The sequence below is a fragment of the Trichosurus vulpecula genome, chromosome 5 (assembly GCF_011100635.1).
Source record: "Trichosurus vulpecula isolate mTriVul1 chromosome 5, mTriVul1.pri, whole genome shotgun sequence".
NCBI lineage: Eukaryota > Metazoa > Chordata > Mammalia > Diprotodontia > Phalangeridae > Trichosurus > Trichosurus vulpecula.
This window is the reverse complement of record NC_050577.1, coordinates 56,045,493-56,071,728: the sequence shown is the minus strand read 5'-3', so window position 1 is coordinate 56,071,728 and position 26,236 is coordinate 56,045,493. Positions and strand designations below refer to the sequence as shown.

At 39.5% G+C, this 26,236-nt stretch overlaps 1 protein-coding gene across 2 annotated transcripts in view; it reads left to right on the top strand.

Annotated features, from left to right (window-relative positions):
• The window catches only part of RSU1 (Ras suppressor protein 1), a 236,079-nt gene extending 210,214 nt beyond the window's left edge, over positions 1-25,865 (top strand). For both annotated transcript variants that reach the window (XR_005010507.1, XM_036761372.1), the window contains one exon: positions 25,274-25,865. Coding sequence is in view for 1 of the 2 variants with exons in the window: in XM_036761372.1 (XP_036617267.1) it covers positions 25,274-25,376 (103 nt within the window). In the remaining variant the exon portion in view is untranslated. The remainder of the gene's footprint in view (positions 1-25,273) is intronic.
• The last annotated feature ends 371 nt before the right edge of the window (positions 25,866-26,236 follow it).

Sequence of the window (26,236 nt, the reverse complement as noted above, 5' to 3'; positions counted from 1 at the left end):
CCTGTACACTATCAAACCAGTTCATTCATAACTGTATCTAAGTCTAGTTATTATTTGACAATTACTAAGGCGCATGTTCCCTTTATGAATTGCCATCCACCCGTATCTTTATAATGAGGGCACAATAGATGTAACTATTGTACTAGACGCAGTAACAAAAGGCGGGCGCTGTAGACTCAATCTGCTATTTCAAAGCTTCCCTGGTCTCTTGGCATCTCTGCCTCACACTTTTACTTGCACCTCAGTCTTGCCATCTGTATTTGGAATATAATAACACCTCACATGAGTATTTTGGGGTAAGAGTCTGAGATGAAGCACTTGAGATTCATAAATGAAAGGTGCTCTGCGTGGGGGGAAGGGTTTTGTTTATAAGCTCTTGTCTCCCACACAAAATTTTTACTCTGAGACTTAGAAGTGTTCTTAAGGCACCAAAATACTAAAGGTTAGGCATAACAATAAATTGATATTTCAGGACCTGTGGGAATAAGGCAGATCCCAACTTTTTTTTAACTTCTAATTTTAGAGCCTTAGATAGGTTCATTGCAGTAGAGACAGAGAACCTGAATTCACATCCCAATTCTCCTTCCTAATACCTACCTGCCTTGAGTACCTTAACCCCCTCAGACTTACTTTGGATAAGTTAATCTCTCTGGAATTCGGGTCCTTTACTTGTAAAATGAGGGGTTTAGAATAGATGACAGAGCCCGTCCAGCTTTAAATCTATAAGTGAGTCCCCAGGGTCACACAGCTAGCAGCTGTCAGTAGTGGCATTTGAACTCAGGTCTTTCTGTTAGGCAGCTTTCTACTTACTTTGCCAAGCTGCCTCTGAAATACAAATTAATTTGGAGAGGGAGCTCTAAAAAGTGGATGAATCAGGAAAGGTCATGTAGGAGCATCTGAGCTGGGGCTTATAAAAAGCCAGAGTAGACCTTTCCAAGAACAGGGGCATTGCCTGTGCAAAAAAAAAAAGGCTGTTGTGACTTCTCTAAGAATGAAGCTTCTATTAAGAGACTTATTGGAGAACTAGAGAAGGTTGATCCCCTTATACACCAAACTTCTACAGATGAAACAGTGTAGAGCAGTAAACAAACCAGTGCATATTTGCCTGGGTGCCTTGTAACTTTTTTCATAAAAACCTTTCATTCTAGTTGATACATTGGCCATACTGAGTTTTGGTATCCTAATGGAACATTTCTTTGCTGTCCTGTAGACAGTCAAAATGGGATAACATTACAAGAAACACACCTGAAGCATCAAGGATTCACACAAAGTTAAAATGAGGGCCTAGAGCAGAAGTTATTATGTTGAAGGTGAATTTTTAAAAGCAATGGCAGCAATCATGATCTCAGAGAAGCAAAAAGTAAAAATTGACCTGATTAAAAGAGATAAGCAGGAAAAATACATTATTCCTAATGGCCCCATAGATAAGAAAGTAATAGTAATACTCATTATATGCTTGCCAAATATCATAACACCAAAATACTTAAATGAAAAGTCAATCAAATTAAAGGGGGAAATGGCAAAATCATAAGAGTTGAAGACCTACATGTACTCTTCTGATCCCTTTCACAAATATTTGTGTGTGTGTGTGTGTGTGTGTGCATATATATATATATATATATATATATATATATATATATATATATATATGGTATATCAAAAAATAAATTAGAAGCAAGTTATGGACCAGAATAGGGGTTAGAAAACTTAGATATGATAGCTCTCTGCAATTGCTGAATGGAAATAGAAAGGAATATGTATATTTCCAGTTGTGTATTGCACATGTACAAAAATGGACCATGTGCCAGAAGGGAAAACCTTCTCAAAATGGATAAAAACAAGAAATAGTAAACATATACTTTATTTACAACAATGTAATAGAAATTATAATCAATAAGGGCCTCCTAAGAAAAAGTTCAAACTTAAATAAAAACTTCTCTGTTCCTAATGAATTAGCAGGCCAAAGAACAAATAGAAGCAATAGATTATTTCAGTAAAGAAAATGAGAAAAATAAAACCTCATACCAATACTGAGGAAACTGTATATATCTAAACATTCTTTTGCAAAATAGCAAAAGAACATTTCAACAAATTGAGCAGCTTTAAAAAAAATTAGATCTGTAATACATTCAATACATAACTATCAATTTGATCTTCTGTTCTTTTCTACATATTTTTAAAAGAGATTCTTCAATGACCTTTTTTTTCTACCACATCCCTATTCTCTCTTTCCTTCCTGCTCAACCCCAGTTGGGAAAAGAAAAAGAGTTCATGTAGTAAATATACATAATCAAGCAAAATTTTTGAATGTCCTATCATCTTGGGTGCTAATCTGATATTAAAAAGAAGAAATTTACCAGTATCGAAAAGAGAGAATTATCAACAAAGAAAGAGGAAATTAAGGAAACTATAAGAAATTATTTTGTTCAATCATACTTTAGAAAGAATGATCAGGGGCAGTTAGGTGTTGCAGTGAGTAGAGCACTGGCGCTGGAGTCAGGAGGATCTGAGTTCAAATCCGGCCTCAGACACTTGATACACTTACTAGCTGTGTGACCTTGGGCAAGCCACTTAACCCCAGTTGCCCTGCATTCCCCCCTCAAAAAAAAAAGAGTGATCAATTAAACAATGAATATTTGCAGAAATAGGAAATACCCATGTTAACAAAAGAAGAATAGAGAATTTTATTTAAATTCACTAGTCACAATAAAAAAAAATTTAAGAACAAGTTATAAAGGAACTCCCAGTAAGGGTGGGGGCAGTCTATAACCAAAAGACTTATAAATGAATTCTATCAAGCATTCAAAGAATAATTAACTCTAATTTTGCATTAAATTGTTTGCAAAAATAGGAGGAAATGGTATTCTATCAAATTCCTTCCATAACACATATATGGTTCTGTTACTTACACTGTGAGAAGTCAGAGAAAGAAAACTTTAGACTAACATGTGTAATTAACATCAGTGCCGAACTATTGAATAAAATATCAGCAAAGAGGTTACAACAAAGCATTACAAAGATTATGCACTCTGACCTGGTAAGACTTATAAACTGAGTCAGGTTGGCTCATTAGCAAGCAATAAACATGAGGCCATGTGAATAACAAAAACAATACAAATCTTATGATTATATCAACAAAGAAAAAGCTTTTGACACAATACCAGAGTTTTGAATGTTATAGAAATCATAGGAATAAATAAATACAATTTTCTTTAATAAGGTAATTAGTATTTATCTAAAACCAAGAGTAAGCATCACCTATAATGGAGGACAATAACCTTTCCAGTGAGATGAGGGATAAAGCAAAGATGTCCATTGTCACCATTATTATTTACCATAGAGGTAGAGGCTGAACCCATGATTGCACTGATATAAGGAATTCTCAGGAGAGAAGTTTCTATCTACCAATGTACTTTGGTACCTTCGCTGTAACTTAAAGCTAGAAGGTTGGCTTTAACACTGAGAGATTGAATTACTTTCTGGGATCACAGAGGTAGAAACTGAGCCCAGATCTTCCTGGCTTTAAGGTATACTCTATCCACTATGACCACCTTGCAGTTCTAGAAATTATTTTCTATAGCTTTAAGACAAGAAAAACATACTAAGGGAATAAACATAGTCAAGGAGAAAATAGAATTATCATTTTTTAAGATGTTAGGATGATTTATCTAGAGAACTCCAGAGGTTGAGTTGAAAATTAAGAGAAATAATAACTTCAGTAAAGTTCTAGGATACAAAATAAATCCACACAAGTCATCTGCCTTTCTGTACCTTACTGACCAAACCCAGTAGAAAGAGAGGAAAATAAATTCTGTTCTAAATTACTACAAATATAAAAAATATCTGGGAAACCACTTGCCAAAGCACACATAGGAATCATATTAATGCAGCTACAAGACACTCTTTACAGAAATAAAGACTTAAATAATTGGAAATGAATTAATAGTTCATGATTGGATGATGCTAATATAAAAGCGACAATCTAATGACTATCTAAATTAACTTACATATTCAAGGAAGGAAAATGGGAATAAAGGGAGCCTAGAAGTACCCCTCATCTCAAACTACACTACAAAACATTAATTATCAAAGCAATCTGGCGTTTGCCAAAAAATAGCACAATTGATCAGTGAAACAGATAAAGTATATTAGATCTGGAAGCAATTGAACATAGTAGCATAGTATTCAATAAACCCACAGACTCCAGTTACTGGGGGAACACCTCACTAGTCTACAAAAACAACTGGAAAATTGGAAAACAGTCTGGGATAAAATAGACTTAGATCAGCACCTCACACTTTATGCCACAGTAACCTCCAAATTGATAATGAACTAGATATGTAAGGTTATATGATAAAGAGATTAGAGGAGATAGAAGGAAGTTTTTCATTAAATTCTATTATCAAACATTTATTTTTTTTTCCTCTCCTGTCCCTTTCTGCCCCACTGGGAAAGAAAAAGAAAAAGATAAATAACCACTGTCAAGCAGAATGAATCCCCATATTGACCATGTCCAAAAATGAATGTTTCATTCTGCATGTTAATCCATTACGTCTCCATCAGGAGGTGGGTAGCATCCTTCATCATTGATCCTCAGGAGTCATGATTGAACATTGTCTTAAGCAGAGTCCTTATGTCTTTCAAAAGTGTTTGCCTAAATTTAAAATGTTGATTTTATAGTATAATTTGTTCTTCTGGTTGTGCTCACTTCACTCTGAGTATGTGTAAGCTGAAGGAAATATCTTTTGCAGCTATGAATGAGCAAGAGATCTTGACCAAACAGGGGACAGAGAGGATCACATGAGAGAAAATAGATAATTTTGATTATATAAAATAGTAAAAACAAAACCCATGCACAAAATCAAAAGAAGTACAGTTAGAATTAGAAGGAAACAATAGGGGGAGAGGATGGGAAAGAAGAGGAGAGGGGACAGAAAAAGGGAAACCACTGAGGGGTAGAATCTTTGCAGCAAATTTCTCTAATAAAGGTTTGATATTCAAGACATATAGAAAATTGATACAAATATGTAAGAACGAGAGCCATTGCTCAAAATCACTAATAATAAATGCAGATTTGAACAACTGAGTTTCTACCTCATGCTGATTAGATTGGCAAAAAAGGAAAATGACAATTATTGGATGGTTTGTGGAAGTACAGGAGCACTGATTTTCTGCTGTTATTAGAACTGTGAATTTATGCCATTGTAAACATTTTGGAACTGTACCCCACAGGTTGCCACACTGCTTGCCCTCTGACTGAATAATACCACTACTAGGCAAACACCTCAAAGTCAAAGAAAAAGGACATATAGGTATTAACATACATATAGCAATACTTTCTATTGTAGCAAAGAATTGGAAACAAATTGCAGTATGTGAATGTTACTCAGTATTATTGTCCCATTTTAAAAAAATGATGAAAGGAATGAAATAATGAGAAATCTGAGATTTGTAGGAACTGATGCAGAATTAAGTGAGCAAAACTGTTTAAACAGTGATCACAGCATTGAAAAACAAAACATTGAAAGACTTAAGATATATCAGTGCAGTGACCAACTGCCAACCCAGATGTCTCGTGATAAAGCATACATCCCACCTGTTGGTGGAGAAGTAATATACTGTAAAGAAAGCATGAGATGTACGTTTCCAGATAGGATCACTGTAACATACATGTTTCCTCAATTATACTTCATTTTGGGGCAGGGGGAGAATATTTAAAAAGAGAGAGTGGGAATGGAATTTGAAGAGTAGAAATAGCGAAGCATTAAAAAGGAGAAAGAGCAGAAATAAAAGAGCATCAGTGAAACACTTCTAAAATATACAAAGAAGACCAGAGGGCAATACCATTAAAATTCCATTAAATTTCATTTATAAGGAATAAACTGTAGGTGATAGATTTGTAGATTCATGTACAATCTATTTTCTGCCCTTTGTGTATGGAAGTGTTTGTGTTTGATGGTTTTCTACCTTATAATTCCTTTTTTTTTTTTAATGTACAAAACAACCAAACAGTATGGTACTGTTAATTGCCTTCTTTTTGCTTGGATGTTGGCATCCCCTGAACTACTTACCAGAAGACTAGCTGAAGTAATGCTACTATATTTCCATCACATCTTGATTGTCCATACAGACTGAACAGGACGGGAGGGTGTATGTCAGAATTTTGAGGCAGATTTCAAAATCATTTGTATTTCGCATGAGGATTCTCAACATTTCAAACAGAACCATGATGCCTGCTTCTATTGTAGTTTTTTTCTTGTTCCTTGTTATCTCACAAACTTGTTTATATTTGTGTTTTAATTCAGATTCACAAATCACCGAGATTTGTTTGAGTGATTTTCTGGATAGAGTTTCTATATTTCCTTACTCTGACCTTAAGTGACAAAAGACAAGATTATATATTTTACACAACCAGTGTGGAAAGGGGGTCTTCATGGTATTTCTATAAGATTAAAAAAAAACCGCACTAATGAAGGAGTAAGAGGCAGTGTCCTTTTTCTGCCTTTGTTTCAGATACAGTAGAATACCAGGGCTGTTTCTTCATAGATAGCAATTTTCCCAAATATGCAGGAAATTCCTAGCGAGGCAGCCTCTTTCAGTCCATTTCCAGCACATCATGTGTGACCGTGAACTAGTCAGTTAACTGACTGCATTTCCTCATCAGCCCCACAACCATGGTGATACCTGTACTTATGTTCCTCATAGGATTGTGAGAATGCATCAATGAGATAAATGCTTTGTAAACCTTTAAAGCACTATGGAAAGACCAGTTGCTGTTGTTATCAGCACTTAGCACAGAGCCTTACAAATAGTACACACTTAATAAATTGAATCCAATCCAATACTGATTGCACTCCTGCTAAGGGCATACAATACATGTAGACAGCTAAACAGAATCAACTCTCAGTGATTGTATTTATGTGCATATGTAGGACAGATATCATTCATAGCCATTCCTCTCCCTCTCTTCCTATATCCAATCATTCGCCAAGTTTTATTCATTCTGCCTTCACCATCTGTCTCATTTCTGTCCTCTTCTTTCTGCTAGTTCAGGCCCTCGCCCCCTCTCACTTGGACTTCTGTTGTATACTACAGAATTCTCTCTCTTCTTCACTCCATCTTTCATATGGCTGTGAACATCATCTTCTTAAGGCCTAAATCTGACCACGTCACTTCCGGCTCAAAAGTCTTCAATGATTCTAACTTGGTTTTTGGAGAAAATATGATTCAACCTGGTGTTTAAAGCTCTCCATAACTTTTCTTTCCATGTTTCAATTTATTTTTCCCTTTTTGAACTCTACATTTTAGCTAAACTGAACAAGATTGCCTTGTTGTTCTTTGAACTCAGTATTACATCTACCCTCATCTCTGGCTTTTCCATGGGCTGTCCCTTGATTCCTGGAATGTATTTCATCCTCAGTTCTCTCAAAATCTTCATTCAAGGCTTAGCTCAGGGTCCAGAGGGCTATAAAATTGTGCATACCTTTTGACCTAGCCAATAACACTGCTAGGTCTATATCACAAAGAGATTTTTTTTAAAGGGAAAAGAACTTGTTTGCCCAAAAATACTTCCATCAACTCTTTTTGCAGTGGCAAAGAATTGGAAATTGAGGGGATACCCATTAAAAGGAGCATGGCTGAACAAGTTGTTGTATATGAATGTAATGGAATATTATTGTGCTGTAAGAAAGACAGGATGATTTCAGAAAAACCTGGACTTACATGAACTGACACAAAGTGAAGTGAGCAGAACCAAGAGAACATTGTACACAGTAACAGCAATATTGTGCAGTGATAAACTAAGAATGACTTAGCTATTCTCAGCAATACAATGATGTAACAGTTTCAAAAGACTTATGATAAAAAATGCTATCTAGGCCAAGATGGCAGCTGGTAAGCAGGGAATAGCATGAGCTCCGTACCGAGTCCCTCCAAAAACTTACAAAAAATGGCTCTGAACCAATTCTAGAACGGCAGAACCCACAAAACAGCAGAGGGAAGCAGGGCTCCAGCCCAGGACAGCCTGGATGGAATCTGGGTGAGGTCTATCCCACATGGAGCTGGGAGCTGGGAACAGAGTGGAGCAGAGCCCAGCCTGAGCGGCGTGGACCAACAAGACCAGCAACTGGGCAGAGCATGCCCTAGCGCCCTGAATCAGTGAGCTGCGGCAGTTACAAGACTTCTCAACCCACAAACACCAACGACAACAGAGAAGGTTAGTGGGAAAAGCTGCGGGAGTGGAAGGAGTTCGCTGTTCGGCTTCCAGCCCCAGGGGCAGCGGAGGTGGGGCAGCTACAGCTGTTGCTGCTTCCGGCTCCAGGCCCACCTGGTGGGAGGAATTAAGTGGCGGATCAGAGCAGGGGTGCACAGCCTGCTGAAGATCTAAGCCCAGTTCGGGTTGGGGGTTCTTGGGGAAGGAGCAGTGCTGGTGTGGCAGAGCTGGCACCTCCCCCCCAAACGTGGAACATAGAACTCTGTAGTCTACAAGCAGTCATACGCCACTGAAAAACTCAAAGGTCAAGTTAGTTGGCTGGGAATATGGCCAGGCAGCGAAAATGTACCGAGATTCAGTCTCAGACTTTGCATTCTTTCTTTGCTGACGAAGAAGACCAAAACATACAGACAGAAGAAATTAATAAAGTCAAAGAGCCTACAACAGAAACCTCCAAGAAAAACATGAACTGGTCCCAGGCCATGGAAGAGCTCAAAAAGGATTTGGAAAAGCAAGTTACAGAAGTAGAGGAAAAATTGGGAAGAGAAATGAGAAAGATGCGAGAAAACCATGAAAAACAAGTCAATGACTTGCTAAAGGAGACCCCAAAAAATACTGAAAAATACACTGAAGAAAACAACATCTTAAAAAACAGACTAACTCAAATGGCAAAAGAGCTCCAAAAAGCCAATGAGGAGAAGAATGCCTTGAAAGGCAGAATTAGCCAGATGGAAAAGGAGGTCCAAAAGACCACTGAAGAAAATACTACTTTAAAAATTAGATTGGAGCAAGTAGAAGCTAGTGATTGATGAGAAATCAAGATATTATAAAACAGAACCAAAGGAATGAAAAAATGGAAGACAATGTGAAATATCTCCTTGGAAAAACCACTGACCTGAAAATAGATCCAGGAGAGATAATTTAAAAATTATTGGACTACCTGAAAGCCATGATCAAAAAAAGAGCCTAGATATCATCTTTCAAGAAATTATCAAGGAGAACTGCTCTGATATTCTAGAGCCAGAGGGTAAAATAGAAATCGATTGCCTCCTGAAAAAGATCCCAAAAAGAAAACTCCTAGGAATATTGTTGCAAAATTCCAGAACTCCCAGATCAAGGAGAAAATACTGTAAGCAGCCAGAAAGAAACAATTTGAGTATTGTAGAAACAACACAATCAGGATAACACAAGATCTACCAGCTTCTACATTAAGGGATCGAAAGGCTTGGAATATGATATTCCAGAGGTCAATGGAGCTAGGATTAAAACCAAAAATCACCTACTCAGCAAAACTGAGTATCATGCTCCAAGGCAAAATATGGATTTTCAATAAAATAGAGGACTTTCAAGCATTCTCAGTGAAAAGACCAGAACTGAATAGAAAATTTGACTTTCAAACGCAAGAATCAACAGAAACATGAAAAGGTAAAGAAGAAAGAGAAATCATAGGGGACTTATTAAAGTGGAACTGTTTTGTTTACATTCCTACATGGAAAGATGATGTGTATAATTCATGAGACCTCAGTATTAGGGTAGCTGAAGGGAACATACATATATAGAGAGACAGAGGGCACAGGGTAAGCTGAATATGAAGGGATGATATCTCAAAAAATAAAATCAAATTAAGGGATGAGAGAGGAATATATTGAGAGAGGGAGAAAGGGAGAGAGAGAATGGGGTAAATTATCTCACATAAAAGTGGCAAGAAAAAGCAGTTCTGCTGGAAGGGAAGAGGGATCAGGGGAGGGGCAATGAGTGAATCTTGCTCTCATCAGATCTGACCTGAAGAGGTAATACCATACACATTCAATTGGGTATCTTACCCCACAGGAAAGGAGTAAGGAGATAAAAAAGGGGGACTATAGAAGGGAGGGCAGATAGGGGGAGGAGGCAATCAAAAACAAACACTTTCGAAAAGGGACAGAGTCAAGGGAGAAAACTGAATGAAGGGGGATAGGATAGGATAGGAAGGAGCAAAATATAGTTAGTCTTTCACAACATGAGTATTGTGGAAGGGTTTTGCATAATGATACACATGTGGCCTATGTTGAATTGCTTGCCTTCTTAGGGAGGGTAGGTGGGGAGGGAAGAAGGAAGAGAATTTGGAACTCAAAGTTTTAAAAGCAGGTGTTCAAAAAAAAGTTCTTACATGCAACTAGGAAATAAGATATACAGAGCGGGATGACAGAAGGGAGGGCTGACTGGGGAACAGGACAATCAGAATATATGCCATCTTGGAGTGGGGTGGAGGATAGAAATGGTGAGAAAATTTGTAATTCAAACTCTTGTGGAAATCAATGCTGAAAACTAAAAATATTACATAAATAATAATTTTTTTAAAAAATTAAGAGGGAACTAAAACCTTGGGTGATTGAGGAAGGCTTTGTGTAGGACAGGGCCCCTGAGCTAAGCCTTTTTTTGTTAAATATTCTATTCTTTTCCAATTACATGCAAAAACAATTTTTAACATTCATTTAAAAATTTTTTTGAGTTCCACAGTCTCTCCCTTCCTTCCTCCCCTATGCCCTCACTGAGAAGACCGGCAATTTGATATGTTTATACATGTGTATGTCATGCAAAACATATGTGAAAGAAAAACAGATTAAAAAAAAAAACCTCAAGAAAAAAAGTTTAGCCAAAAGTATGCTTCAATCTGCATTCAGACTCTTTCAGTTCTTTCTCTGGAGATAGATAGCATTTTGGGGGGGGGAGGGGGCTGGACCTATTCATTTATTTATTTTATTTTTTTTTAATTTATTTAACATATTTAGTTTTCAGCATTGATTTTCACAAGAGTTTGAATTACAAATTTTCTCCCCATTTCTACCCTCCCACCCTCTCCAAGATGGCGTATATTCTGGTTGCCCTGTTCCCCAATCAGCGCTCCCCTCTGTCACCCCACTCCCTTCCCATCCCTTTTCCCTTCCTTTCTTGTAGGGCAAGATAAATTTCTACACCCCATTGTCTGTGTATCTGATTTTCTAGTTGCATGCAAAAACATTTTTGTTTGTTTTTGAACATCTGTTTTTAAAACTTTGAGTTCCAAATTCTCTCCCCTCTTCCCTTACCACCCACCCTCCCTAAGAAGTCAAGCAATTCAACATAGGCCACATGTGTATCATTATGTATAACCCTTCCACAATACTCATGTTGTGAAAGACTAGCTATATTTTGCTCCTTCCCAACCCATTACCCTTTATTGAATTTTCTCCCTTGACCCTGTCCCCTTTCAAAAGTGTTTGTTTTTGACTACCTCCACCCCCATCAGCCCTCCCCTCCATCATCCCCTCCATTTATTTTTATCTTCTTCCCTCTTCTTTCCTGTGGGGTAAGATTCCCCATTGGGTATGTATGGTATTCCCTCCTTAGGCCAAATCTGATGAGAGCAATGTTCACTCATTCCCCCCTCATCCGCCTTCTCTCCCCCTCCCGCAGAACTGCTTGCTCCTGCCTCCTTTATGCGAGATAATCCACCCCATTCTATCTCTCCTTATCTCCCTCTCTCAGTATGTTCCTCTCTCATCCCTTAATTTGATTTTATTTCTTTTAGATATCTTCCCTTCATCTTCAACTCACCCTGTGTCCGCTCTCTCTCTCTGTCTCCCTCCCTCCTTCTCTCTCTCTCTCTCTCTCTCTCTCTCTCTCTCTCTCTCTCTCTCCATCTATATACACACACACACACACACACACACACACACACACACACACACAGATATATACATACATACACATTCACCCATATATATACATAAACATATATGTATGCATATTCCCTTCAGCTACCCTAGTACTGAGGTCTCATGAATCATACTCGTCATCTTTCCATGTAGGAATGTCAACAAAACAGTTCACCTTTAGTAAGTTCCTGGCAATTTCTTTTTCTTGTTCTTTTTCTTGATTACCTTTTCATGCTTCTCTTGATTCTTGTGTTTGAAAGTCAAATTTTCTATTCAGTTCTGGTCTTTTCACTGAGAAAGCTTGAAAGTCCTCTATTTTATTGAAAATCCATATTTTGCCTTGGAGCATGATACTCAGTTTTGCTGGGTAAATGATTCTAGGTTTTAATCCTAGCTCTATTGACCTCCGGAATATCGTATTCCAAGCCCTTCGATCTCTTAATGTAGAGGCTGCCAGATCTTGGGTTATTCTGATTGGGTTTCCACAATACTCAAATTGTTTCTTTCTGGCTTCTTGCAGTATTTTCTCCTTGATCTGGGAGCTCTGGAATTTGGCGAGAATATTCCTGGGTGATTTCTTTTTGGGATCTATTTGGGGAGGTGATCGATGGATTCTTTCAATTTCTATTTTGCCCTGTGGCTCTAGAATATCAGGGCAGTTCTCCTTGATAATTTCTTGAAAGATGATATCTAGGCTCTTTTTTTGATCATGGTTTTCAGGTAGTCCAATAATTTTTAAATTATCTCTCCTGGATCTATTTTCCAGGTCAGTGGTTTTTCCAATGAGATATTTGACATTGTCTTCCATTTTTTTCATTCCTTTGGTTCTGTTTTATAATATCTTGATTTCTCATAAAGTCACTAGCTTCCACTTGCTCCAATCTAATTTTTAAAGTAGTATTTTCTTCAGTGGTCTTTTTGGACCTCCTTTTCCATCTGGCTAATTCTGCCTTTCAAGGCATTCTTCTCCTCATTGGCTTTTTGGAGCTCTTTTGCCATTTGAGTTAGTCTATTTTTTAAGGTGTTATTTTCTTCAGTATTTTTTTGGTTCTCCTTTAGCAAGTCATTGACTTGTTTTTCATGGTTTTCTCACATCACTCTCATTTCTCTTCCCAGTGTTTTCTCTACTTCTCTAACCTGCTTTTCCATATCCTTTTTGAGCTCTTCCATGACGTGGGACCAGTTCGTATTTTTCTTGGAGGCTTTTGATGTAGGCTCTTTGACTTTGTTGACTTCTGGCTGTACGTTTTGGTCTTCTTTGTCACCAAAGAAAGATTCCAAAGTGTGAGTCTGAATCTGAGTCTGTTTTCGCTGCCTGTTTGTGTTCCCAGCCAACTACTTGACCCTTGAGTTGTTCTTTGGGGTATGACTGCTTGTAGAGTAGAGAGTACTTTGTCCCAAGTTTGAGGGGCTGTGCTGTTGGTTTCAGAGCTGTTTTTACACAGCAAGCTGTGCCACACCAGCGCTCCTCCTCCCCCAAGAACCGCCAACCCAGACTGAGACTCAGATCTAAGCAGGCTCTGCACTCCTGCTCTGATCTGCCACTTAATTTCTCCTGCAGCTGTAGCTCTGTAAGCAGCCTCAGAGCTGCATGACCTCCACTGCCACGGGGTGGTGGCCAACCGCAAACTCCTTTCACTCTGTTCTAGCAGTTCTACCCACTTACCTTCTCTGTTGTCTTTGGTGTTTGTGGGTTGAGAAGTCACATAATTGCCACAGCTTACTGATCAGGGCACTACGGCCTCTTCCACCCGGCTCCCAGTCTGGTTGGTCGAGCACAGCCCACACAGGGCTCTGCTCCACTCCGCTCCCAGCGCTGTGCGATAGACCTTACCCAGTGATCATCCAGGCTGTCCTGGGCTGGAGCCCTGCTTCCCTCTGCTATTTCATGGGTTCTGCAGTTTTGTAGTTTGTTCAGAGCCATTTTTATAGGTGTTTGGAGGGTCCTGGGGGAGAGCTTTAGGCAAGTCCCTGCTTTCCAGCTGCCATCTTGGCTCCACCCCCTTTTGTCCCCTCTTTCACTTCAAGTTATATTTATCTGTATGTACATTTGACAAAATGCAAAATCAGTGATTAAAGTAAAAAATTAACTTATTTCATCTTTGTATCTCCAATACCAAGTACACATGGCACATAGTGTTTAATCAGTATTTATTGTCTGATTGACTGATTTTATATCCCCTCCCCCAGTAAAATGTAACTTCTTTAAGGCAAGTATTTCATTTTTGTCTTTTTAGTCCTAATACTGTGCTTTGCACATAGTAGGCACTTAATCGAATTGAAATATGATTCAAGAGAATTATTCTCTTCCATAGTTACAGTAAAATCCATGTACCAAATCTTAAATCCATGTACCAAAGAAAAAGCATTTTTTTTTTCATTTTGAACTTCATTCCCTTTCGTATAGAAAGAGTTCTATTGTGCATGGAATAGTAACAGATGTGATTGATATTCAGTAAAGGTCAGTTGTTTCCTTAGTTAATTTTGACATTACTAGAATCCTAATACTGGAATTCACAGAACATGAGAGCTAAAAAGAACCTTGGAGATCATCTAATCCAGTTCCTTCATTTTATAGATGAGAAGACCAAATGCCTTGTGAGGTGTGACGTTCCTGAGATCACATGGCTAGTGATCGTAGAGCTGTGATTTGTATCCAGATCTTTTGACACCACTTCCAGTGCTATTTCCATTCCACCACAATGCCTCACAAACCAGTAATAAATGAGCATGTAGGAGTGCTATTCAAAAATGGGAGTGACTCCTGGAAACTTACCACTGTGTTTTGAAAGCTAGATTCATTTTGCTGAAAGCAACACTGGCACTTTTAAGAATGTATTTCATTAGAAGCTAAATGCCAAAATCTAAACCATGCCAATCATGGTATGTTTTTCTTGAGTGTATTTTCTTAAAAAATTTCCATAAATGCCAGGTATGGTATTCTAGCAGTACTATGATCACATGCAAAATTGTTATGCATGTCCTATGATAAATATTTGGTTTCCATCCCCCTTAATTGGTGCTTTCAATATCCAGAGCTTGCAACCCCAACACAGGTTCATCCTGGGCCAGTGTACTGTAATGTGGTAGGGCAGCCATTTGGAATGTATCCAACTGGGCGTCAGTGTGCTCAGAAGTAACATTTGATTTGCTGTACTTGGCCTTGGCCTCTCGGCTGGATCTCTCTCATCCAATACAGCCCCTGATGATATGGAAACAGAAATTTGCCTAAATGGCAGAGGAGAGGTGCAGGGATAGGTATGTGTAGACTGTAGCACATCACAAATAAAGGATTAAGTCGAAAAGCAATGAAAAGATGTCATCCGAGAAATACATGACAAAAAAAAGATGAGCTGCTGGGCACAAAGCAAGAACAAGGGATAACCAATGGATACCCTTTGTGCTCCCTTGGTATCCACACTATGTAAAGAGAAGAGGGGTCCTCAGCATATTGAGTGGCCCCCTTCTGGAGACCTTGTGGGAGGCTTCAAATGAGCATCTGGGTAGGAATGGATGAGTAATGATCTATATCACTGTATACTACACCCACATAGGTGAGCTCCCAGGTCCAGCTTTGGAGTGCCTTGCTTGTGCCAGTGTAAAACTGGTGTACCTCAATGTTGGACAAATTATACAAGGAAAATCTGGAATTATTCACAGTTCATCTCGGCTTGGCCTTGAGAACAAGCACTTTGTTTAACCTGTTATCCTTTAGAAGTAGTTCACAAGCGTTTGTTAAAGAATTATGTGGTCCTTCCATAAAATGCATTTTTTCAAGTTATTTTCTAATAGTTTGGAGGACTGTCTTGGTAATGGTAACTGTTCCTATTCCTTATCCCCACCCCCAGCTTATTATAGAACTTGCAGCATTTAGCACTTTCCAAGTGTAATTTAAAGGGATCACCTATTTTCTTAAATGCTTAAGTAATGTAGCAAGTCGCGGTTATTGATTCTCTCTGCATTTATTACATGTAAGCTGTGTTTGCTCCTTCCCCAGGGAGTATACCTCCTGAACTGCATGCTTGCCAGTGACAGCTTGGACCCCTGATACATAACCGAAGACCTTGCCTAATATCCTTGCAACTGTTCAGGGAATTTTTATTAAGTAAAGGCATCATTAAAGTAGACAGGATGATGAAGTTTAATGAGCATCTTTCTTGCATGATACAATGAGTTTGGCTGTTCCAGAGTTCTCCTTTCTCCTCTCTAGTGGGGCAGATAGTGAGGAGGAAAATGTACTGGGGGTTCACTTCTCCATGTGTTTCTAGATGATCTCTAAGGTCCTTTCCAGCTTGTACATTCTGTGATTCTGAATTTACAGTTATGGAGATGGTGAGATCATCTAAGGAAACAACTGGCCTTCACTGAATATCAATCCCATCTGTTGGAATTATTTGTATAAGAAGAATATTAATGTGTAAAGGAGAGAAGGTTAAAATGGATGTAATAAATATATATAGCTGTTGTTTTTCTGTGAATCTCAAGTTTCAATTGAAGTTAATTCAGCTGACATTTATTAGGAAGCTTCCCTGTGCTAGGTGCTGGAGATAGATAAACCCCAAGAACTTACATTCTACTGGGGAACAGCATTGTTACAGATAAGTTAAATATAAAAAACAAATACAACCTAAGTGGGGAGGGGAGGTTCATATCTTTAGTTACATCTTACATGGGCTTAAATACTGTATATGGATATATTTCTGTGTAGTTACTTTTATAGCCTTTTCAAAAAATAAAAGTTATTTTGTGTGTGTGCATGTGTGCACACACATGTGTGTGCATGTGTGTGTGATGCTGTGAGTCAGGCTTCACAAAAGAAAGTGACAGCTCCGTACGGCTGTCAGTGAGTTCAGGACTGTCTCACAGATGTGATCTCAAGAAATCATTGACTGTTGACATAATAAGACAGCTCATAAGAGTAATCTAGCTGCTTCCCTTTTTTTTTTAAAGACTCAGCAATTCTTTATCTGTATAATTCTAACTGCTATCTTGTAGCTGCTATATAAGGTAATTACACAGATTTGAAATTATGTACTTGCATTGTAGGTCTCATAGTTTATTCACTGAATTGACTTTGGAGAATTTCATTTAATATCTTACATGAAATTTAAAGTGACTCTTTGGAAATGATAAAGGGAATTGCTGCCACTAGTTACTTTTAGACATTTTGCTTTGGGAGTGGTGAGAGATGAGGGTTGAGGGTAGAGTTAATTAATTACTGTGCCTCTCTCTTGACTCATCAGCTTAGAGACATGTGATCTGAACACATGACAGATAGTATCATATACCTAGCATGTGGAAACACACTGTACTATATGGAAATAGTAATGGGCATTGGGAAACGGGCAGCCTGAGTCCGGGTGTTAGTTCTTTTAACTGTCTAACCTTTGGGCAAGTCATGTAATGGCTGTGGGACTCAGTCATCTGTCTAGGGAAGTGATTTGGATCAAATAATTTTTAGCTCTCTAATTCTAAGCATCGACTCCTGTGGTTAGCAGTGTGCTGAACACTATGGGAAAGAGCAAAGAAATAGATCTAGTGGTCTTTGCCCTCCAGAAGTTTATAGTCTTACTAAGGAGACTGATCTGGAATCCGTGACCAAATTGGGAAAGTTATGTCAGTGTGTGATCAGGCGCAAAAGTCCAAGAGGTGCACAGCTTTGTGAGCTACTGGGAGGAGCAGAGATAAATGCAGTAGAAAGAAGCAGTAGAAAGGAAAAGACACTTGCAAAGTCGAGTTAGGAAAAAGCTTCAGGAAAGATGTTCTGCCTCTCCAAGTGATGTAGAGAGGTCAAGAAATAAAAGGAACTCAGAGCTCTTCTGTGACTCCTGTTGCTTCTAGAATAAAAACATTTGAGGCCCTCTGTAGTTTGGTCTCACTTGCCTTTACAGTTTTTATTTCATGTTACAACCTCATCTTCCACCTCCCTACTTTTGTACATGTCTAAAATGACACTCCCTTCTCACCTCCACCCCTGGATTCCCTAGTTTTCTTCAGAGTACAGGATATAGGCACTACCTCCTACTCTACAGGTTCACCTTGGGATGCCTTTCCTGACACCCATTTGTTATTGTTTTCTACCTCTTCAAAATTCTTTGAATAATTTGTATCTATTCTGTAATTATTTATATGTCTACACATTGTTTATTGGTAGACAGGAACTATGTCCTTTTTTATCTTTTTAATGAAGTACCTTGCACATCGTAGGACCATTGTTTCAGAGCTGGAATAGCCCTCAGAGGTCATTTAGCCATGGTATTGTGGATTTAGGGATGGAAGTCCCTTCAGAGGCCATATGGCCCAACCCTCCCATTTTACAGGTGAGGAAGCTCAAGACCAGGGAGGTACCTGTGGGTACCCACAGTCATCACTCAGCTAGGGAGTTAGAACATCAGAGTTAGAAATTGAATCCAGGTCCTCTTTCCACAACCCCCTCATTTTACAGATAAGAAAACTGAGCCCCACAGAGGTTAAGTGGCTTGTCTGAGATGTTATGCTCTCTGCAATGAATCGGCATAGCTGAGATTCAAAGCCAGGTCCTTTGGCCTCTAACCTCGTATTCTCTGCTTTCTACATTACCACCTCTCGCTGGCACTTAATAAATATGTACCTGTTTGAATGGAATCTTTTTCTAGATATGACAAGCCCCTTATTATATTTTGTTTACATTTAACATATTTTTTTTATTAAGCTTCTGCTGTATATAGATCACTGTGCTAGGCCTTACAGCAAGACACAGAATTTTGACAAGACAGTCATTGCTTATTACGATGTAGGAAATCATTAGGAAACATATGCATTATACTATTTGGAAATACTGATTTTTTTTTCTTTGTAAAGGTTACTGTGTTTTTGACATGTCAGCATTGAATTTGCCCTCCTTCATTTAAGCATCAGATACTTGAAAGCTTCTGGTTAAAAGCAGGCAGTACGCCAGTGCCTTGAATGTATCTGCTCCACGTTACTTAGCTTTGAGGAACAGAGAGGGGATATAGAACGTTTCATTATGACTCTTTCTTTGATCCTCATGGGGAGAGGAAGCTCTTCAGTCAGAGGCCCTCCCTTCCCCATCACACCCTCTCTGAGTTATTACTCCAGACCTCCCAGATATAACGTACACACACTGCCAAGGCCCACTCACTTGTATCTCCCAGCCGAGAGCTTCCGGAGAAGTCTCTTCTTTGAAATGTTCTTCAGCTGCAGAAGTCTGTTCACCAGGCTACTGAGATTAAATGATCCTTTCACTCTCCCTGGAGAGGACTCTTCTGTACCACGCCCCCACCTTGATCACCTCCCAACCAATTACCCTCTACAAATCTCACTTTTCAGCAGACACAAGAAAGCTTTCCAAGGACTCTCACACCATGAATCCTTAGAGTTTTCTGAGCTTGAGCACTGGGCTACTGCTACCCCATTGGGTGACCCTGGGCAAATTTCCCTCAGTGTTGCCCTCCTGGATATAGGGATCACAGCACTTTTATCGACTGCTTTGTAAAATCCTCTGTGCAAATGTAAGTGTCCATGTGGAAAATGCACTTGAAGGAAAGGTTGGTGCTGGTTTATACTGTTCGTGGTAATATGGGAGGATATAAGCATTGAATGTGAGCTCAGAGGGCCTGGGTTCAAATCCCAGCTGTGCCTTACTAGTTATAGAACCCTAATTAGGTACATCATTTAACCCCATGAGGCTTCAGGTTTTTGTCTGTAAAATGAGAGGGGAGGGGAGCTGAGAAAAGTGCACACACACACACACACACACACACACACACAGTTGGTGTGTATTTAGAGAGTAAGTTTGGCCCTAGAAAAGAGTTGAGAAAATAAGAACCTGGACCTTTCCCACCTTCTTTGTAGAGTGGGGGAGCTATGGGCATGAAATATTGTGTGCCCTGGCAGATACAGTTGGTGTGCTGTTTACTGTGCACAACTGCTTCTTTCTCCCCCCAGTCTCTTTTGTGATCCTGTTTTAAGGGATAGTTTTCTGTATGGGAATGCTGGAAGGGTGTGTGTGTGTGTGTGTGTCAAGGGCAGGGAGAAAATGGGAGGGTGAAGGTATTTTTCATGGTAGAAAAAGTATAGAAAATGCAATCTGGTAAGGAATGCAGTGCCTGGGCAACCTCTTTAAAATGGAGGTTCCAGGAAGAACTAACCAATCAGAGGGGGGCTTCAGGGGTTGGTGAGTATTTCCAGTATGAGAAGGAGTCCAGGGCTGGAGTGAGCTTCCAGGGTGAAGAGGTTTCTGTGTCATGGTAGACAAGGTCCTGTGGAGGTGAGTCAGGAATGCAGCCTGGAAAGAAGTGTGTGCACATATGTTTAGAGATGAAGGTGAAATAAAAGCCAAAGATCCAAAAGAACAAGATTTTAAAGATGAGAGGATTAAATGATGTGATCCAGGGTTCTCTCTCTGATAAAAAGCAGAGCATCTAAATGTTTCTCAGCATGCATCCTTCAGAAGTAAAGGAACCAGTGAAAGGAACTGTTATTTTCCATTGGATTCTCACCAGTCAGTAAGAAAGACCTGTTTACTAAAGTAGAGAAGATGAGAAATAGGGGATGGGAGTGACTATTCCATACCATAATTTGTGATAGAGAAGGTGAGAAAACTCAGGCATAGTCAGACATGCATGCTAAATTTTTTTGGAGAGCGTATTTCAGAGGATTAATAGCAACTGTGAGAAGAAGCCTATAGATTAATATTCTAAAGGGAAATCAGATGAGATGTGTAAGTTTGGGAAGCTCTCAAAAATTAAAATTAAATTCTGTAGATACAAAGAAATAATTCTGAAGAGGAAAAACAGGGAGTTGTCTCAAAAAAAAAAACCAGTATAGATGCCTAGGAAATTCTTTAGCCAACTTAAAAATCCTTATGTGTCAACTGATGTGTCAAAACAAAATTTATCAATAAAAAAAGATGGAAAATGAAAGCAATGGCAGTAAATGACAAGATGAGTACAGAAACATTGAATAGTCTTGTAACAATCTTATCAGGAGTGCTAAAACTCCAAATGAGCCAAGATTATTAAAGAAATCGAAGGATAAAGAAAAACAGGATTGTTGTTTGTTTGTTTTTTAACTGTTTAAAGGAAAAAAGAGATCAAAGAGGAGATAGATATTGTTATCTATCTATTGATCTATAAGGGAAGATCAAAGAAGAGAAATACAAAGAGAGATCTGTATCTGTCAAGATATTGATAAAGATATCGATCTATAGGTAGGTATAGAATCTAGATATATAGAGATATAGAATCTATAGATGTATCTCTAGGTAGATATATCTTTATCTCTCTAGCTAGCTGCCACAGTGTGGATGGAGCAGTGATAACTGACAACAGAGAAGACAGAACTTCTCAAATCTATTTTCTTTGCCAAGGAAAATGAGCTTTAGACTGTGAAGGACAGTGAAAATGGCCAAAAAGCACTCCCAGTAATTAGGGAGCTAGCAACAGGTTCCTACCCATCCTTGATGAGTTCAACTCACCAAGCCCAGAGAAGCTACACATTCAGTTGTACTGAAAGAAATGGCAGGTGTGATTTCTGAGCCATTGTTCGTGATCTTTGACAGAGCTGGAAGAACCGAAGTGAAGAAGGGTTAGGAAAAGGCAGCTGTTTTCCCAAGACAGGGAAAAGCTGCTAGACTACTGTGGATATGATTTAGCTAGATTTTAGCTAAGCATCTGCCAGTCTCTTTCCTGCTGTTCTTACAGATGAAATGGAGAGGTGTGGGCTAGACTGTAGTAGACTTAGGTAAGATGGGAACTGGTTGAATGCTCTGCCCTCAAAAGTTGTCATTAATCTTTTGATATCACCTTGGGAGGGATCTCAGATCTGACTTCTCAGAGATATGTGCTTAGCCCTAGGCTGGAGCCCTGGGCTATTTCTTGCTTCTCCTATTTGCAAATGAATCAAAGTCAGGAGGGCTACCTAAAACACTGAGTGATGGAATCCCACTTAAAAAGGTGATGGCAGCCTAGAATTGTGGGTCAAATCTGATCATCTGAAAGATGATGGGGATAAAGGTAAAGTCTTACAATTGGGTATAAAAACCCAATTCCACAAGCACAGGATAGAGGATGACAGGTAAATAACAGAGACATTTTGTGAGAAAAATATCTGACTGTCATAGTAGTCTATAAGCTAAATATTATTCAACAGTGTGTTATGGAAGATCTCAGTTCAAATCCCACCAGGGACACATCCTGAGTATGTCACTTTACCCCAGGCAGATCTGTGAACCTAGAAGCAGTGGAGCAAGTGATGAGATCTGCATCCCTCCCAATGCCCTCCCCACCCATTAGAACACAGTCTGGTTCTGCCCTCCCCCCCCAATATTAGGTGACATTGTAAAGGGACAGTATGCAGAACTGGGAAGGTAATGGTGCTATTGACTCTACCATCTCCTGTATTCAGAGCCCTCCCTGAGTGTTTGTTCATTTCTAGGTGCCACATTTCAGGAAGGACATTGATAATCTGCAGAGGAGGGTGATCAGGGTCTCAGAATCATGAGGATTCTTTTAAGCAACTAAGGCTGTTTAAGCCTGAAGAAGAGGTGACTTGGAGAGGAGTTGTTATGTAGTAATACTGACAGTAATAATAACAAACATTTCTATAATGCTTACTGTGCATTAAGCACTGTGCTAAGTGCTTTACAATTATCTCATTCAAGCCTCACAACAACCTTGGGTGATGGACTGTTATCCCCATTTTACAGATGAGAAAACTGAAACAAGCAGGGGGTTAAATGACTTGCTCATGGTCACACAGATGGATTAAACTTGTTCCTTCTCCTTCACTCTAGAGAGCAGAATTAGGAACAGTGGGCAAAATTTCAGAGGCAAATTGAGGCTTTTGAGAAAAGGAAAAACCATCCTTAACAACTAGAACTATCCAGAAGTGAAGTGGATCCCTAGGGAGGTGTGGGTTCCCTTCAGCAGACGTCTTCAAGTAAGACTGGATAACCATTCATCCAGTAAACTGTAGAGGGCAGTCACATGGGGGTTGGACAGGCCAGCTCTTAGGTCTTTTCCAGCTCGGAGTTGGCGATTCTGTGATTGCTTCCATCTGCCCCGGCTCTCAGTTCTGTTATGAAAGTAGAATGTGCTAGGTCATCTTGGTTTGCCTGAGTCATCAAGGCTTCCATTTCTGGTCTCCACACGTGAACAGGAAGCCACATGAACAACATAAGTCACAAATGAGTAGTCAGAAACACTGACCCGATGCTGAGTAGCCGATACAAGGAAGGTTTTGACAGGTGGATGATTTGTGTACATATCACATTACAGGAAAGTGTGTGATTGTGGGGAAAGGTCACTCTAAAACATTATCTCCAATCTAATATCAGTTGTTCCGGAATTCGGAAGGTCAGCTCTTTTTTCCCCCCAACAATCCACAGAAAGCCAAGTTGAAGTCCAGAAGCAGAGGCTCCTCCATCCCTAGGTTTTCTAGAGTAGCTGGGGTGTCCACAGGTGCTAATAGCAGAAAGCCTGTTTGGCTAGATGTTCTGAGCATTGGGGCGCTGGGGCCAGAGAGACTTGCCCTGAAGTATTTAAGAATGACACCCAACTAAAGAGCCCATCTGATCTTCCTACAAAGCCAGAAGGATGTAATGGCTAAAACTGAGAACTGAGTCATTTCTTTGGAGCTTTGTTTGTGGCTCACGCTGAAAGCGTTGGACAGCTCGTTTAACTCTTGTTGAGCCTTCAAAGGAAAGGTGATTCTCATCTGCTTCACAGAGATATTAACAGGGACAGAGTGCTTTCAGATGTCCTGATGAAAAAACCGTACTGAGACCAGGCAGCTTAAGTTATCCTAAATTCACTATCACTGCAATTCCACATGCTTTAAATAATGTTCAGATCCTGGCTTTCTTACTCAACAGAATGTACAAGCCCTTCCCCCCAATCAACTAATCAGCAAAAATTTGGTGCCAGGCATTTTGCTTGGGCTTTTGATGCAAAGGCAAAAATGAATCAGCCCCTGCCCTCAAGTAGTTTACATTATTTTAAGAGAAACGGCATGTACTCCTAAGTAGATACAAGGTAATTGGGGGAAGGAAAAAGGGGAAGGCATTAGCACATGGGCTGGGGTACCAGGAAAGACCTCAGGAGAAGCAGGTAGCAATCCATCTGAACTTCGAAAGAAACTAGGATTCTAGGAGGCTGAGAAGAGTAGGGAGAGTGTTCCAGGCACAGGAGGCCTCTGATATGATGTTAAAGCCATTAGCCACAGCTGTTGCAAGGACTAAAGGGAGAAAGACACATCGAGGGCATTAACCTAACCAAACAAACAAACAAGTAAATGAATGAATAAATGAATGAGCGAATAAATGAATAAATAAATAAACATTTCCCTACCAAGCGTGGCCAGAAGTTCATCCTGGCAGAGTGCTGGGAGAGAGGAATCAGATGGACCCAAGAGGACAATCCTATCAGGGGACACCTTGTACGGGGAGCCGGGATTTATGTCAACAGGCATGTGTTAGTACAGCTGAAATTCAGCAAGGAGAAAACGACATGCCTTTCCCAAGGAGGTACTGAGGGACTTGCAGAGCCTTCCTCCAAAAAGCAGCTTATGTCAATAACAAGTTAAGTTAGAGGTGTATTTATTTTAGGCCAGCTTTTAATTTAGTTTAATCAGGATTACTCATAAATTATCTATTAATTACTATCTGGTGTTCAGTTAAATCCTCCCAGCCATGGAACTGGCTTAGACTTGGAGTGAATGCCATCCACCTTAATTGTAGGATACTTTGTCAACATTTAATCAGTGGTCCTTATTAATGTGCCATTGATGTGTTGGTAGCTCTCCCAGCACCATCAATCATGAAGGAACAGCAGGTGCTGCCTCTGACACCATTGCTCTCTGTCACATTATCGAGCCCCTGGGCTTTCTGGTTAGCTAGGATGCTCACTTTTCTCTAAATGGACACTCTATCTCCCCGGTTCAACCCAATTTTTGTCATTGTCGACTTAAACACTCACAGCCCTTGGAACTTGGTTCCCTATTAGACTGCTCAGCAGTCTCCAGGAGGAGAAAGAATTCCTTATTTGCTGTTCTCCTACCCTGCTCTGCGAATGTTGGATTCTGGGACTCTCACCCCTAATAAGATCCAGATGCTTCAAGGGGGGGTGGGGGAGAAGGGAGAGAGAGAGAGAGATAGAGAGAGAGAGAGAGAGAGAGAGAGAGAGAGAGAGAGAGAGAGAGAGAGAGAGAGAGAGAGTGTTTCAAAAAGCAGTGACCCGGAGAAAATAGACCTTTCCTGCTTTTGTTTGGCTGGGTAACTAAGTATTTCTGGAGACCAATGTATTGTTTAAAGCGCTACCAATGGAAGCTTGTTTTATTTGAATAGACTACGTCTCATATTTTTGTATCTCTCTCTTCTCTGCAGCCTCTACGGCAGACACATGCAGGCAAACCCAGAGCCTCCAAAGAAGAATAATGACAAATCAAAGAAGATCAGCCGGAAACCCCTGACAGCCAAGAACAAATAAGGATTTAGCGTGGACTGATGCTTTTTAGTTTCTCTCTCTCCCTCTCTCTCTCTCACACACACACACTCTCACATACTCTTCATGCATTCTCTAACCTCTACCCCCATTCCCATGGCATTTTAGTCCTTTGGGAAGATGCTGGATTTTTGCAGACGCCTGTTTCTGTGTTGTCTTATTAGAGGTGCCAAATAAAGGAAGCCAAGATCTATGCTGACTGCAAATTCCAAAGAAGGCTCTGCTTTTAAACCCTTGAATAAGAATCATGAAGTTCCATATTATCCAGAAAAATTAAAACCATGTAACCATTTACTATAGCTTAACACTGCTCATTCTTCTATTTGTGTGTGCATTAACACGTGTATAACGGCTTTTATTCTATTAAGCCATACATATATACCCCCTTGTGCTTTCATCTGTGTCCTTGTATCACCGAGATATTATGTTCATTTTACTTATAAATGATTTTAATAAAATCTTTTATTCGTATCACATGTTGCTTCTTTAATAGAGCTCAGAATAATGGGATCTTGGGGAATACACACTTTTGTTTACTGAATTTTTTTTTCCCTAAAGCATTATCATGATTTTTGAGTGGTTGTAGGAGATAGACTCTGAAGTCTTCCATGAAAAAAATAGGAAATTAAATCAGAGTTAGTTTTTTCTCACATTGATGTCATTTTTTTTGAAAGACTGTTTCTAAATTAGGAAGAAGCAGAAGAAACAAGTCTCTAGGAGATTCTGCCAAACGATTTTGGAAGGCAACTTTCTTATCTGAAGAAATGGGAGCCTCTGCCAGTGACTGGTAGAAAAGAACACATTTTGTCATTGCTCAAAACTCCCTGCATTCGAGCTGCCTTCTA